Source organism: Dendropsophus ebraccatus, chromosome 15, assembly GCF_027789765.1.
Source record: "Dendropsophus ebraccatus isolate aDenEbr1 chromosome 15, aDenEbr1.pat, whole genome shotgun sequence".
NCBI classification, from domain to species: Eukaryota; Metazoa; Chordata; class Amphibia; order Anura; family Hylidae; genus Dendropsophus; species Dendropsophus ebraccatus.
The window spans coordinates 22501503-22517015 of NC_091468.1; the positions used below are offsets into that span (position 1 = coordinate 22501503).

The following is a 15513-nucleotide window of genomic DNA, read 5'->3' on the forward strand; positions in this document are numbered from 1 at the left end:
ATATAGCTGTACTGTATACAGGGCTTTGATTATATAACTGTACTGTATACAGGCTCTGATTATATAGCTGTTCTGTATACAGGGCTCTGATTTATATAGCTGTACTGTATATAGACCTATGTTCATATAGCTGTACTGTATATAGACCTCTGATTATATAACTGTACTGTATACAGAGCTCTGATTATATAGCTGTACTGTATATAGACCTCTGTTCATATAACTGTACTGTATATAGACCTCTGTTCATATAGCTGCAATGCTGGTATTCCAGCACTGAGCCCGTGACCTTCCTCCTCTGTAAAATTGTCACATGAGTGAGAACATTCCTTTTTCCTCCCGACTTCAAGAAGAATTCACATTCTCCAATGCCGAGATCTCCTACTGCAGTCATCCATGCTTTATAGTCCTCTGATCATGAAGAATAAGGCATGGATGACTGCAGTATTCTTGAAGTCGGGAGGGAAAAGGAATGTTTTCACTCATGTGACAATTTTACAGAGGAGGAAGGTCACGGGCTCAGTGCTGGAATACAGGCACCATGATGGCAGCAGCAGTACAGCTATGGATTGGGCTCTGGACAGTACAGCTATATGAACAGAGTTCTATACACAGTACCGCTGTTCCTATACAATGTAGACCGCAGTCTGTTCCTATACAATGTATCCCGCATGTGGGATATAATCCTAGAAATTGAAGCTCTTGCTTATAAACTTTTAGTGAGAGTCTGAGACACAATCCTCATCTACTTGTACCACCTTCTAAGAGCAGATAAAGAGGAAGTCCTTGTTAGATCTCCAACCGTGCCCAGCACCACTGACTGGAGTCCTGCTCTGCACCCAGGGTACCAGCAAACTGTATAACATGGGAAAGGTTTTTACAAAACATAAGTATCCTGAAATAAATCAGAATGCAAAATGCTCCAAAGCTCCCCCTAGTGGTGACTAGTTCCCAATCAGAATTATAACTGTTCTTAAAGCGACTCTTTACCCACAATCTGACCCCCCACCCCCCAAACCACTTGTACCTTCGGATAGCTGCTTCTAATCCAAGATCTGTCCTGTGGTCCGTTCGGCGGGTGATGCAGTTATTGTGCTAAAAAAACAACTTTTAAACTTACAGCCCGTGCCCTACGGGCATGGCTTAGAATATCTGTGCCCTAACTTTGCACCACCCCTCCGTCCCTCCTCCCACCCTCTTCATCATTACGAATGCCACTGGAACATTTTCTCCATGCTGAACATTTGCACAGGTGTCTTAACGATCCAGCCCATGTGCCAAACTGACACAGCTGACGAATAGTAGGCAATCTGCCTAAAGCATTCCTAATGATGAGGAGGGACAGAGAGGTTGTGCCAGCCTAATGCATACACAATCTAGGCCACTTCCGTAGGGCACGGGGCTGCCAGTTTAAAAGTTGTTTTTTAGGACAATAACTGCATCACCTGCCGAACGGACCGCAGGACAGATCTTGGATTAAAAGCAGCTATCCAAAGGTACAAGCGGTTTGGAGGGGTCAGATTGTGGGTACAGAGTCGCTTTAAAGTGAATCCGTCATCATGAAAATCCTATCGCAGCTTTAAGCATCATGTTATAGAGCAGGAGGAGCTGAACAGATTGACATATACCTTTATTGGAAAAGATTCAGAATAACTTGCTAAAAAGTCCAGTCCATTGAGTGACACCGCCCACTGGACTCCTTAACACAAAATGATCAGGGTTTTAAATCAACATGTTACAAGTTATACAAATTCTTTCCCCACAACGATATATATCAATCTGCTCAGTTCTTCCTGCTCTATAACATGATGGTGATAGATTAGAGGGCATTGTCTTGGTGTCAGGTTTCCTTTAAAGCAACTCTGTACCCACAATCTGAGCCCCCCAAACCGCTTGTACCTTCGGATAGCTGCTTTTAATCAAAGATCTGTCCTGGGGTCCGTTCGGCAGGTGATGCAGTTATTGTCATAAAATACAACTTTTAAACTGGCAGCCCTGTGCCCTTTGGCCGGGTCCTCTGCACCGAAAACCACACAGCTGCCTTAACGATCCAGCCCATGTGCCGGGCTCACACAGCTGAGGAATAGTAGGCAATCTGCCTGAAGCATTCCTAATGAGGAGGAGGGGGGGCAGAGAGGATGTGCCAGCCTTATGCATACACAATCTAAGCCCCGGCCAAAGGGCACAGGGCTGCCAGTTTAAAAGTTGTATTTTATGACAATAACTGCATCACCTGCCGAACGGACCCCAGGACAGATCTTGGATTAAAAGCAGCTATCCGAAGGTACAAGTGGTTTTGGAGGTCAGATTGTGGGTACAGAGTCACTTTAAAGTACTGTTCTTCTACCAGCGATTTCACCACATCTGATTGGGCGCCTTAGATTGGGGAACTCTACACACACCTAAATTCCCCATTGTTTAATTCCCCGATCTTTCTCTTTTTATAGGATCAGATGATGTATGAGCGCCTTCGTCTGTCCCTCGGTGCAGGATAGTGCTGAGGAGCATGGACCATCAACTACTGGAGGATTATGTGCCTGCAGCTGCCATCCGGTCCTTGCTCGACACTCACGTAGACACCGCAACGGGGAGTGTCACATGGATGATTGCTGTACCTTACTTTCTGTTTTTATCTTTTTTTTTAAGTAGCAACCGGCAGCTCCACATTCCTCATCTCCTCTCTGTACATAAACACAGTTGTGGAATTTACTTGTGTATTTAAAACTGTCTCCATCCTTTTACATTGTCTGGTCTGCAGAAAGTAAGGAATTAAATGAGCTTTGAGGTGTTTTATACCTCAGAGCTTCACTGTCGAGTCACTGTGTACATACATTACTTATCCTATACTGATCCTGAGTTCCATCCTGTATTATACTCCAGAGCTGCATTCACTATTCTGCTGGTGCAGTCACTGTGTACATACATTACTTATCCTGTACTATAAGGCGACTTGTAAAGGACACAATGATTCTGTATGGTTCCCTAAACATTTATCGGTGTTGTATTCCGGTAACCTGCAGGATCTTGTACCCTGCAGATATATGGTCTCTATTGTTGATTGTTTCCACTTTACAATGGTCAGCTGACACATAACTCTCTATCTCCAGGCCTCCGGTGTAATCACAGATCTCTGCAGGTTTCTCTCTTTCTGGTTACTAGTTTATACAATGAACTCATCAATCATGCAACGTATCTGAAGCATTAGGCATGAAGCAGCACAATGCAGGACTGGCTATTCATCATACCCACAATGCATTGCCTGCCTGGAGATCTGAGGTCACATATAAGATTTAAAGCAATAGTTTATGTGCAGACTTAGCTGTAGAATAATAAGCTGTCCCCTGAATCCAATGGATCTGGCAGCTTAAAGTGAATGGAACAAGGTGTTTAGTGAACCTAGTCTGCTGAGAGTTGTAGTTACCACTCCAGTCTAGTACAGCACCTCTCCTGTCCTCAGTTTAGTTGTGGGGTTTTGCAGCTCCTTTCCATTGCAGCGAACAGAGCTGAATTGTAATATCACACACAACCTGAGGACAGAGGTGGTGCTGTGTTTGCAAGAAAGTAGCTGTCCTTTTTCTAATCCAGGATAACCCCCTTTTAAATTATGCAATTATCACAGAGCTGCATATAATGTATATATTTGTTTAAGACAGACTAGGAATAGACAGAGTACGGGGATTGTACAGGAATTTGGCTTTTTGTTTGTTTTTTTATAGATTCTAAACTTTGGCTTCAAAATTTGCACCAAAACAGTACGCGTGTAAAAGCATCCTCAATCACTGAGATTTCCTGGCTGTAGCCTAAGGCAGAGGAAAGTGTTAGAGTTAATGAGTCTTCATCCCAGTTACATTCACCTCCATGCTCCATTAGCGAAAGAGAGGAAAAAAAAAAGCCTCAAACTGCGGGTAGAGTGACAGTTTAACTATATACACCACTCTACATGCCCCACCCTCCAATGTCACATGATATGTGCCATTAAAGAAGCTCTGAGCTGTTCACCTGCAGTGAAGTGCAACAAGTGGGTCATTTCCACAAAACCACCAGAGATGTTGCCAAACTACAACTCCCAGCATGTCCCTTTATTTACTTATTTGCTAGAACTGGAGATAATAAATATAATATATATATATATATATATATATATATATATAAAATTTATATTTATATATAAAAATACACACACATAGCCCCCACAGCACCTGGCTCCATATACAGGGTTACAGTAGATGGAACAGAATAGAATTCATCTCCGTTCAGACGTCATTGATGTTTTGTTCCGTCTTGTCCTTCGAGAATATTCATTTCAGCGTCTTGTATTTTCCTGGTAACAATATGACCGGAATACGTGACAAAGATACATATTATACAGATGTAATAGGATATTATAGAATATAATACTGAAACAGAGGATATGGGTCACATGGCGCTTCCAGCAATAACACCTATATAGGCCTGCATAGGGACTGTATTGTGCCACATCACAGGACCTAAGAGCACAAGGAGGAACTGTCCACTACCAGAAGGAGTTTGGGGATGTTCATGTTCCCTGATTATGGTCCATACACAGTTTAAATGTTGGCTCTGATACAGCCGCACAGTTGTGTCAGTACAGTAGCACAAAGATTTACTGTTTTGGAACTCCTGGCATCATTACGAATGACGACGCTGGGAGCTCCAAACTCCATTTCTTAGCACATTGTCCATGTGCCCCCTAGAGAAGGAAGCTTAACATGAGGAAGCAGCGCTGGTCATGCTTCACTGCTGAGAGGGGCTGAAAATAGGGGGGAAACCATGCGGAACTTGAGCGAGAGAATGTGGAATTACAGCGAACGATTAAAGGGGAACTCCAGATAGGAAAAACTTCTTTTCTATTAAAAGTACTTTAAAAGTTAAAGGGGTTGGCCACTTTATAGTAAAATAGGTCAGTACAAAGTATTAGTAAGTGTACTGACAGCAGCTCCCTGTGTACCTCATAGAGCTAATATCAGACTCCCCTTCACCAGGCTGGGCTGCCCTGCTCTGTGTTGTTTCTGTCCATAAAATGGCCGACATGGAGGAGCATGTGACCATGCCCTGTCCCCTGTGTTCTTCCTAGATATATACAGGCTCAGTGGTGGACACTGGGGGGCGGGGCATGGTCACATGCTCCTCCATGTTGGCCATCTTATGGACCAAAACACCACAGATCAGGGCAGCACAGCCTGGAGGAGGGGAGTCTGATATTAGCTCTATGAGGTATACAGGGAGCTGCTGTCAGTATATACAGTGAGTACACTTACTAATACTGTACACTGAGCAATTTTACTATAAAGTGGTCAACCCCTTTAAAATATGTGTCTATACAATGTATTCCCATATCTGTATGGTTCTGCCACACTGGTAGCTGATAGAAATCCAGGAAGTGAAAAAAAAATGGCCCCTGTGCAAATCCACATTGTCTCCTGCTCCTTCTGCTATCCCCCTTAGGAGACAAATCTTCCATGCCTCTGTCTCACATTGTGTGTTTGCTGAGATCAGGCTGATGATGCAGACAGGGGACAGGGCGTGATGTCCCAGGAGGCACGGCTGGATCCTCCAATCCCCTGAGTGATTCACTATCTCTGACCGGCCAGAAGCAGGTGTTGCACTGATTTCTCTAATTGTGCAGAAGTGTGCAGTGAAATTAGGACTGTGTTCACACATGTTGGAGTGTCATTGCAGTACTGCAGCGTATTCACAAAAATGAGGCAGTAACACAGGTAAATGATGCTAAACGGCAGAGAGGATCAGAGCCTTATTGTGGGGCTCAACTTCAAAGATAACAGATGCTTAATCATAATATGTGCGTGGAAATGAAAAGAAAAAAAAAAATTCAAAAAGTTCTTTACTTTATTCCAATATCAGCGTTACAGGTAGAGAATACAGTGTGTTGTGTGGTGTTACAGGTAGGGAATACAGCGTGCTTTGTGGTGTTACAGGTAGAGAATACAGCGTGCTGTGTGGTGTTACAGGTAGAGAATATAGCGTCCTGTGTGGTGTTACAGGTAGAGAATACAGTGTGCTGTGTGGTGTTACAGGTAGAGAATACAGTGTGCTGTGTGGTGTTACAGGTAGAGAATACAGCGTGCTTTGTGGTGTTACAGGTAGAGAATACAGCGTGCTGTGTGGTGTTACAGGTAGAGAATATAGCGTGCTGTGTGGGTGGGATCATAATGAAATAATAAATTATTGCAAATAATTAAGTAACACAATGAAACTGCAATGTGTGAACATAGCCTAGATGTTCTGAAACAGCATTGGGCGGGGAATGGGCAGGGTGGAGGACTGTAATGAACAGCTGAGGGAAAGCATTGCATTCTGGAACCTGTAGTACTGAGTACAACTGATAAACCAGGAAGTGCAGAAACACAAAACAGAACAAAACCCCCCAAAACAAATGGATTTTTGGTAGTTTCAAAAATGGAATAGATAGGTAATGCTTTATGCTTCTGCAGAAGTTTCATTTTTTTTAACCTCTACCTAGAGTTCCCCTTTAACGATAAATTTAGACTCAGATCTAAATCAACGACATACGAACCATTTTCTGATCGTTGCCTGCAATTAAACAAAATGACTATCGTTTAAACTCGAACGATATAACGATTTTTCGCACGATAATCGTCCCATGTAATAGGGCCCTTAGGGTCAAGGATGAGATGGGAAGCCATACTGGAAGATAAGAATAAGTAAAGGCATTGTACTGGGAAAGAGAAGGGGAGCCATACTTTGGGCCAAGAATGAAAGAAAGAATCATGTTAGAAACCATAAATGAGATGGAAACCATACCTGAGACCAGGAATGAGATACTGAGCCACGCTAGAATCTCAACTGAGATGGGGAGCCATGCTGCGGAGTAGGAAAAAGATGGGGAGACACGCTGTGGATTAGGAATGAGTTAGGAAGCCATGCTGTGGATTAGGAATAAAATATTGAGTCATGCTGTAGACCAGGGGTGGGGAACCTCCGGCCCGCGGGCCGCATACGGCCCCTGACACCTCTGGATGCGGCCCGGGCCTCCCCTGTGACGTGCGGCGCTCTGAAGGGGAAGGAGCCGGCATCCACCACATCCTCCTGTGTCTGTGACAGCTGCCAGGAGGATGCTGTGAGTGCCGGCTCCTTCCCCACTAGAGCGCCGCGCGTCTTTCTTCTCCTGCGGGCCAGAATAGAGGGGAGAGAAGAGGACCTGGAGAGCGTGGGAGCGGAGGAAAGGTAAGTGGGATGTTTATTTTTTTATTTCGGGCAGACACTGTTAACTACAGCTACCAGGGGCACACTGGAGGTTAACTCTGGTTACAGGGCATCACTAAGGATTCACATCAGGTACAAGGGGCATCAAAGAGGGTTAACTATAATAGCAGGGGCATTAGGGGGACAATACTTTGCCTTGCCCCAGGTGCTGCTAACCCACGCTACTAACTGCCGCGCACAGTATGCGGCCCGCGAATATTTTTATTAATGCCCGACCGGCCCTCGACATAGAAAAGGTTCCCCACCCCTACTGTAGACTATGTATGAAATGGGTGGCCATGCTGGGATCTTTGGGGTATAACTACAATAATAGAGGCATTAGGTACACAAAACTGTGCCTTGCCCCAGGTGCTGCCAACTGCTCCACCAATGCTGCACACAGTATAACATTGAGTGCGACGGCTGTGTTGTGTTTGACTCTCGAATGATTTTATAAATGCCCAAGGCCTTCGACAAGAGAAAGGCTCCCTGTCCCTGCATTAGAGGGAGAGTAGACTGAACTTCTCTATATTTTCTTCTTTCAGATGGCCCCCATTATAGACTAGTTTTTTAGATGGTTGTCTCCAGGAGGCTTCACCGTCTCCTGTAATGTAATAAGAGAACCTGCAAAGTCTGTGTTACTTTCTAGGCGGCTCTGGACACACAGTGGCCTCCTGCAAACATCTATGGCCGACACTCTGACTGAACTTAATATTGCGGATTCTTGTTTTGCATGTTGTACATTCAGGGAAGATTTTACATGTTCATTTGCCTCTTTACCACATGTGGAGTGCTGACATTTCCCTATAGGACGACATGTAACCGAGATATAAGATAGCACTGGTGGGGGTCTGGGAGATGATGGACAAACAGGCCTGAGGGCCGTACCCCACTACTTTATCTTTTAGCTAGGTTGTTGGGTTCTCTAGACATCAATGGGTCTCTGAACCCCCTAATGTGACATGATATAACATGTCAGCCATAGAACCACACTAGGCCTTAGATATCAGAACTGGCCATGTTACCCATGGCAACCAATCACAGCTTTAATTTTTCCAGATCAGCATTTAAAAAAAATAAGCTGAGCTCTGGTTGCTGTAGGCAACAGGGCTGATTTTATTTACATTTGCACCTCAAAAGAACCCTGACAGACCCCATTATAAGTAACTGGAGTCTGCCAGTCATTGTCTGGGTCCTTCCTATGAGGTATCTGGGGCAGCATCGTAACTTCTATTATGAACAGAATAGAATTCATCTCCATTTAGACGTCATTGATGTTTTGTTCCATCGTGTCCTTCGAGAAGATTACCAGATATTCCTGGTAACAACATGACTGGAATATGTGACAATGATACATTTATTACACAGATGTAATAGGATATTATAGTATACAATACTCTAATAGTAGATATAGGTCACATGGTACCTCCAGCGATAACAACACCCACATAGGTCTGCATAGGGACTATATACATAAAACGGAAGATTATTGTGAGTGAAGACTGTTTGCAACATTGCTTATTTTACATGCATTAAAGCAGGCATGTCCAAAGTCCGGCCGGAGGGCCATTTGCGGCCCGCGTTCCGAACTTTTACGGCCCCCCAGGTATCCAGCTTGCTATTATCTGCCTGTGTTATAAAGCATATAGCATGTAGCATGTAAAATGGTCGGCCCTCGCACATGTTCACTTCATCAAATTTGGCACTCTTCGAAAAAAGTTTGGACATGCCTGCATTAAAGTAATAGAAATGGTTTAAAAATCTACATCCAGCAAAACCTCCAAAGAAGACCGTCCCTTTGAGAAGACCCCCTCCCATCTAAACCATATTTTTCTGTGCACAATATTCCCTTTATTATAGTCAATGGAAGCTGCCTCTCTATAAGAGGGCCATCCTCTTCTCCAACCAAACGCCAGTTTTTGTTTTTTTTTAGCGAGATGCCTTTTGATAAAACCAGACATTGGATGCATCTATGCTTTAGATTATCTGGGTGCATATCTGCACTGTGTTACATCACAGACCTGGGGTGAGAAAGGATGAGGGGACTTCTAAAGACATCAGGGGAGAATGAAAGCTTTCAGAGATGGGAAGGGAGTAGTCCTAGTCATGCTGCACCTTAAGAAAAGGGGGGGGGGGAAACCATGCTGGAGAAATAGGAATAGGTAAAGGAACCATGCCGGGAACCAGAAAAGAGAAGGGGAGACAAGAATAAGAGGGAGAGTCATGCTTAAAGCTAGAGATTAAATTAGGAAACATACAGGGGGTCAAGAATGAGTAAAGAAGCCATGCTGGTGATAAGAATGAGATAGGAAATCATACTAGGGAGCAGGAATGAATCAGGAAGCCATGCTAGAACCCCCGACTGAGATAAGGAGCTATGCTGTGGATTAGGAAAAAGATGGAGAGCCATGCTGTGAATTAGGAATGAGATGGGGAGCCATGCTGTGAATTAGGAATGAGATGGGAGCCATGCTGTGAATTAGGAATGAGATGGGAGCCATGCTGTGGATTATGAATGAGATGGGAGCCATGCTCTGGATTATGAATGAGATGGGAGCCATGCTGTGGATTATGAATGAGATGGGAGCCTTGCTCTGGATTATGAATGAGATGGGAGCCATGCTGTGGGCTATGAATGAGAAGGGGAGCCATCTTGTAGATTAGGATAAAGATGGAGAGCCATGCTGTGGTTTAGGAATGAGATGGGGAGCCATGCTGTGGATTAGGAATGAGATGGGGAGTCATGCTGTGGATTAGGAATGAGATGGGGAGCCATGCTGTGAATTAGGAATGAGATGGGAGCCATGCTGTGAATTAGGAATGAGATGGGAGCCATGCTGTGGATTATGAATGAGATGGGAGCCATGCTCTGGATTATGAATGAGATGGGAGCCATGCTGTGGATTATGAATGAGATGGGAGCCTTGCTCTGGATTATGAATGAGATGGGAGCCATGCTGTGGGCTATGAATGAGAAGGGGAGCCATCTTGTAGATTAGGATAAAGATGGAGAGCCATGCTGTGGTTTAGGAATGAGATGGGGAGCCATGCTGTGGATTAGGAATGAGATGGGGAGTCATGCTGTGGATTAGGAATGAGATGGGGAGCCATGCTGTGGATTAGGAATGAGATAGGGAGCCATGCTGTGGATTAGGAATGAGATGAGAGCCATGCTGTGGATTAGGAATGAGATGGGAGCCATGCTTTGGATTATGAATGAGATGGGGAGCTATCCTGTAGTGTAGGATAAAGATGGAGAGCCATGCTGTGGATTAGGAATGAGATGGGGAGCTATCCTGTAGATTAGGATAAAGGGGAGCCAAGTGAGACAGGCTAAGGACCAAATAGGAGAAGGGGAGCCACGCTGGGGAGAATGAATCAGATGTGGAACAATACTGGGGACAAGGAATGAGAGGGCGTAGTAACTTGATGTTATAGAAGACATAATTTTTGGCTCTTTTCCCCATCATCTGTGTATTGTGCGCTATACACACTTAAAGTGGTTATCCAGCGCTACAAAAACATGGCCACTTTTCCACCTACTGTTGTCTCCAGTTCAGGTGCAGTTTGCAATTAAGCTCCATTTACTTCAATGGAACTAAGTTTCAAAACATCACCCAAACTGGAGACAACAGTAGGAGGAAAGTGACCATGTTTTTGTAGCACTGGATAGCCCCTTTAACTGGCTCCATTGGACACTTTACTAGCATTTTCTATACTTTCATTTTGAGACGACCCCCATTAGGGTATAAACCCACACACCGTATCCGCAGCAAATACGCAGCAGATGTCATGGTGAAGATTTGATGCTGTGTTCAGTTATTTAGATCTAATCTGCTGCGTATTTGCTGCGTATAGCAGTAGTAAATACGCTGCATATACGGTGTGTGGGTTTATATGAGATGAATGAGATGTGGAGCTATCCTGTAGATTAGGATAAAGGGGAGCCAAGTGAGATAGGGGAGCTGCGTATTTGCTGCGTATCGCAGTAGTAAATACGCTGCATATACGGTGTGTGGGTTTATACCCTAATGGTGCGTTCACACCTACAGGATCTGCAGCTGATTTTCTGCAGCAGATTTCATTTAAATAACTGAACACAGCATCAAATCTGCTGCAGATCCTGTAGGTGTGAACGCACTCTAAGGGTGGTATTACACGGGCCGAGCAGGGCCCGATAATACCTGTAAACGAGCAGCGATCTGCTAGATCGTTGCTCGTTTACTGGGCCTATTACACGGCCCGATAATTGTTTGACAAGAGCTGCAAGGACATCGTTACCGATGTCCTTGCAGCCCTTGCTAAACTGGCATACATTACCCATCCACGTTCCAGGGCTGCTCCTGCCGTCCGCTTCTCCTGGGGTCCCGTGCACGCTCTAGCTTCACAGCGGCCTGTCAGCTGGTAGGCCGCTCAGCCAATCACAGGCCGGGACCGCTGCGGCCTGTGATTGGCTGAGCGGCCTATCAGCTGACAGGCCTCTGTGAAGCTAGAGCGCGCGCGGGACCCCGGGAGAAGCGGACGGCAGGAGCAGCCCTGGAACGTGGATGGGTAATGTATATCGTTAGTCGCCGGCCACACACCGCTATTACACGCAGCGGTGCGCGGTCGGCGCCCGACGAAAATAGGGTCTAACCTATATCAACGATCAGCCGATGATCGTTGTCATCGGCTGATCGTTGCATTTATTACACGGAGCAATAATCGGCCGAATCGGGCCAATTCGGCCGATTATCGTTCCGTGTAATAGTACCCTAAGGGTACAAACACACACACCGTATACGCAGCGGATACGCAGCAAATTTGGTGGTGTAGATTTGATGCTGTCTTCAGTTATTTAGATCTAATCTGCTGCGTATCGCAGCAGTAAATACGCTGCGTATACGGTGTGTTTGTACCCTAAAAGAACACTTTTTCTGAGCATATTTGGATGATTGTCTCCAGCAGGTTTCCCTATCTCCTGCAGTGTAATAAGAGAACCACCACAATCTGTGTTACTTTCTAGGCGGCTCTGGACACACAATGGCCTCCTGCACACATTTATAGCCAACACTCTGACTGAACTTAATATTGCGGATTCTTGTTTTGCATGTTGTACATTCAGGGAACATTTTACATGTTCATTTGCCTCTTTACCACATGTGGAGTGCTGACATTTCCCCATAGGACGACATGTAAGTGAGATATAAGATAGCACTGGTGGGGGTCTAGGAGATGCCGCCAGGATCTGGTTGGTTGTGCCCCACTTCTTTATCTCTTAGCTAGGCTGTTGGGTTTTCCACAGACACCAATGGATGTGTGGACCCTCTAATGTGATATACAACATGTCAGCCATAGAAGCTGTGGGCACTAAACACACTGAGCCTTAATTATCAGAACTGGCCTTGTTACTCATGGCAACCAATCACAGTGCAGCTTTCATTTTCCCGAAGCAGTATATAAAAATGAAAGCTTAGCTCTGGTTACTATGGCAATAAAGCTGATTTTTTTTTTCTGTCAGTTTTGAGCCTTATTCACATTTGCACCTTAAAAGATCCATAACAGACCCCATTATTAGTCACTGGGGTCTACCAGTCACTGTCTGGGTCCTTTCTATGAGGTATCTATAGCAGTGTCTTGACTTCCATTATTAACCTAAAACTTCCAGGTCCCATGCAAAATCTGTAAAAACCTCCACATGCCATGTGCCATTATAATACTATTGGGTGTTGGGGCCCCTTGGGCATCAGGGCCTGGGAGCGACTTCTACCCACTGCTGTAGAGCCCCCACAGCTAGGCCACTGATCACACAGCATTGTGGCATGGATGGACCTCGTATGACTACGTTTTGTTACCCTATACCATGGGTCTCCAAATTGCGGCCCTCCAGCTGTTGCAAAACTACATTTCCCATCATGCCTGGACAACCAAATCCAAAGCTTTAGCTTTCCAGGCATGATGGGAGATGTAGTTTCGCAACAGCTGGAGGGCCGCAGTTTGGAGACCCATGCTCTATACAGTGCCACCTTGGCTATTGCTAGTACAAATCTCTGCAACACTGCTCCGTTCAATTTAGTAAACTTGCACTCTTATAGATTGTAAGCTCTTGCAAGCAGGACCCTCGATTGTCATCTTTGACTTTGACAACTGGTGGCAGAAAGTACCAAAGATTTGTAATTTACTTCTTACTAAGAAATCTTTAGTCTTCAAGTACTTATCAGCTGCTGTATGTCCAGCAGGAAGTGGAGTATTCTTTCCTCTCTGACACAGTGCTCTCTGCTGCCACCTCTGTCCATGTCAGAAGTGGTCCAGAGCAGCAGCAAGCCCCTATAGAAAACTTATCCTGCTCCTTAGACTGGAAAGAATACCACTTCCTGCAGGACATACAGCAGCTGATAGGATTCGAGATTTAAGATTTTTTTAATAGAAGTAAATTACAAATCTCTGGCACCAGTTGATTTGAAAGAAGAAAACATTTAGTGAACTACTCATTTAAATGTGTTTTCCTGTAATGTCTGATTTTATCTATACTGTATATGCACCCCAAAACACTAAGCAACTTTCCGTGTTGATAACATTTAAACAAGATATAAAGCAAATCTGATTGTGGCAATTGTTTTCTTAGATAATTCTGGTCTTCTCTGATATGTTACACAACCACCTTTTCATTGGAAAGACCTGATCTTCACCCACTATGGGGGCCATGTTCCGCACATAGCCTAAAAGATATGGCCCCTCACCCATTTACTTGCTGGGGTATTCGGATGCCATTTTCCTTTTTGTTTATAAAATAAAAGGGTAACCTGAGACTTTTGACCAACCCCCCCCCCCCAGACACACAAGTTCTTTGGATATGGTTCCTGGCCATCAGTACACTGGTTCAGCAATGTCTGATTGATGTTCGATTACTATTATGACATGGCGGCAGATCCAGAGTCGCTGTTCTTGAGATCTTTTAATAGCATCTGACATCCTGGGCTGTCATAGTCGTATGCGGATTTACTGCAGGATGTGCTGTTTTTAGGGTTGTACATTAAGCTATCTTTATTGTATAGGTGTTTATTGTTACTGGGGCAGCAGATATGTGTATATCATGTGACCTATACATCAAAAGCTTTATTGTTCATTTTCTACTTTTAGACCAAAGGTCAACAACCTGTGGCCGCCCAGACGTTGCAAAACTACAACTCCCATCACGTCCCGATAACCAAAGCCATGGGTGACCAAGTAACCGGTAAATTCTGTAACTCTACAATGTGACTATGGTTGTGCTTCCTGTCATCTGATGTAACAGAAACCCTTTGTCCTATGTTCTGTACTCATAATGGTGGATATATAAGCAGAGGGCCGTGCCTGGGGCTGACGCCGACACATACGGGCAGGACTGAGATGTTCTGGCAGATAATCATTATTAATGTAGTGATATAATCAGTTCCTTACATGTCTGTTCTGCGGCCTGTCAGAGCAACACCTTCTAGTGGGAGAGAAAAGCAGTGTTCTTGATTCTAAATGGCTTATACAGCCACAAGATCAGATTTCAAAGAGACTCCCAGAGACCTGACGTGAACCTGTAGTCCATACGGAAATTAGGTTTAAAATGATTAAAAAAGAAAAAAAAAAAAGGCGCAGAACATGTGAAACACGTAGAGCTAGTTTAGTGGTAGAATAGGTTGGCATTTCCCTAAGAATGTCTGGTTTTACACATTTCTCACCAAATTCATTTGTGCCAACATGTTTTCAGTACAGATTAGCAGCCTTAGGAAGTCATGGAAAACATGGATACAGCCTATGGCTATGTTCACACCCTGTATTCTTTATTGAAAGATCGTCTGTTGTTTTTAATTAAAACAATGGCCATTTATTTCATAATGCAATGATTCGCACTGGAATCAATGCAAACAAGGGCCATTGTTTCACGCAGCTTATTGAACAGCAGCCGTTGGTTGGCTACGGCCATCAAAATAACGTTCATATTTATTTCCAGGCCTTTGTCCACAGATTTCAATGCAATTTTTCACTTAAAACAACGTCCGTTGTTTGATACTCAAAATAATGTCCGTTGTTTATACGTAGTAGGGAGATGCCTCTGACTGTATCAGTGTTTTCCAGGCAGCTTTAGGGCTGATTATTTTAGGAGCATGTCAGGAGGCCCCCAGCGGGTTTTACAGATAATAGTCCAATATATTCAAAAGTCGAGTCAGAGGGAGGTGATGGGACATGCAGGCACTTTACCTTAACTCATACATTGTGAAAGTGAAAATTCACCATTGCAAAAGACGAAAAACAGAC

At 44.3% G+C, this 15513-nt stretch overlaps 1 protein-coding gene across 3 annotated transcripts in view; it reads left to right on the forward strand.

The window, feature by feature from the left end:
- NVL (nuclear VCP like) overlaps positions 1–2709 on the forward strand; it is a 48394-nt gene extending 45685 nt beyond the window's left edge. For all 3 annotated transcript variants that reach the window (XM_069954430.1, XM_069954429.1, XM_069954431.1), the window contains one exon: positions 2448–2709. In XM_069954430.1, coding sequence (XP_069810531.1) covers positions 2448–2495 — 48 coding nt within the window. In that variant the 3' untranslated portion in view covers positions 2496–2709. The remainder of the gene's footprint in view (positions 1–2447) is intronic.
- The last annotated feature ends 12804 nt before the right edge of the window (positions 2710–15513 follow it).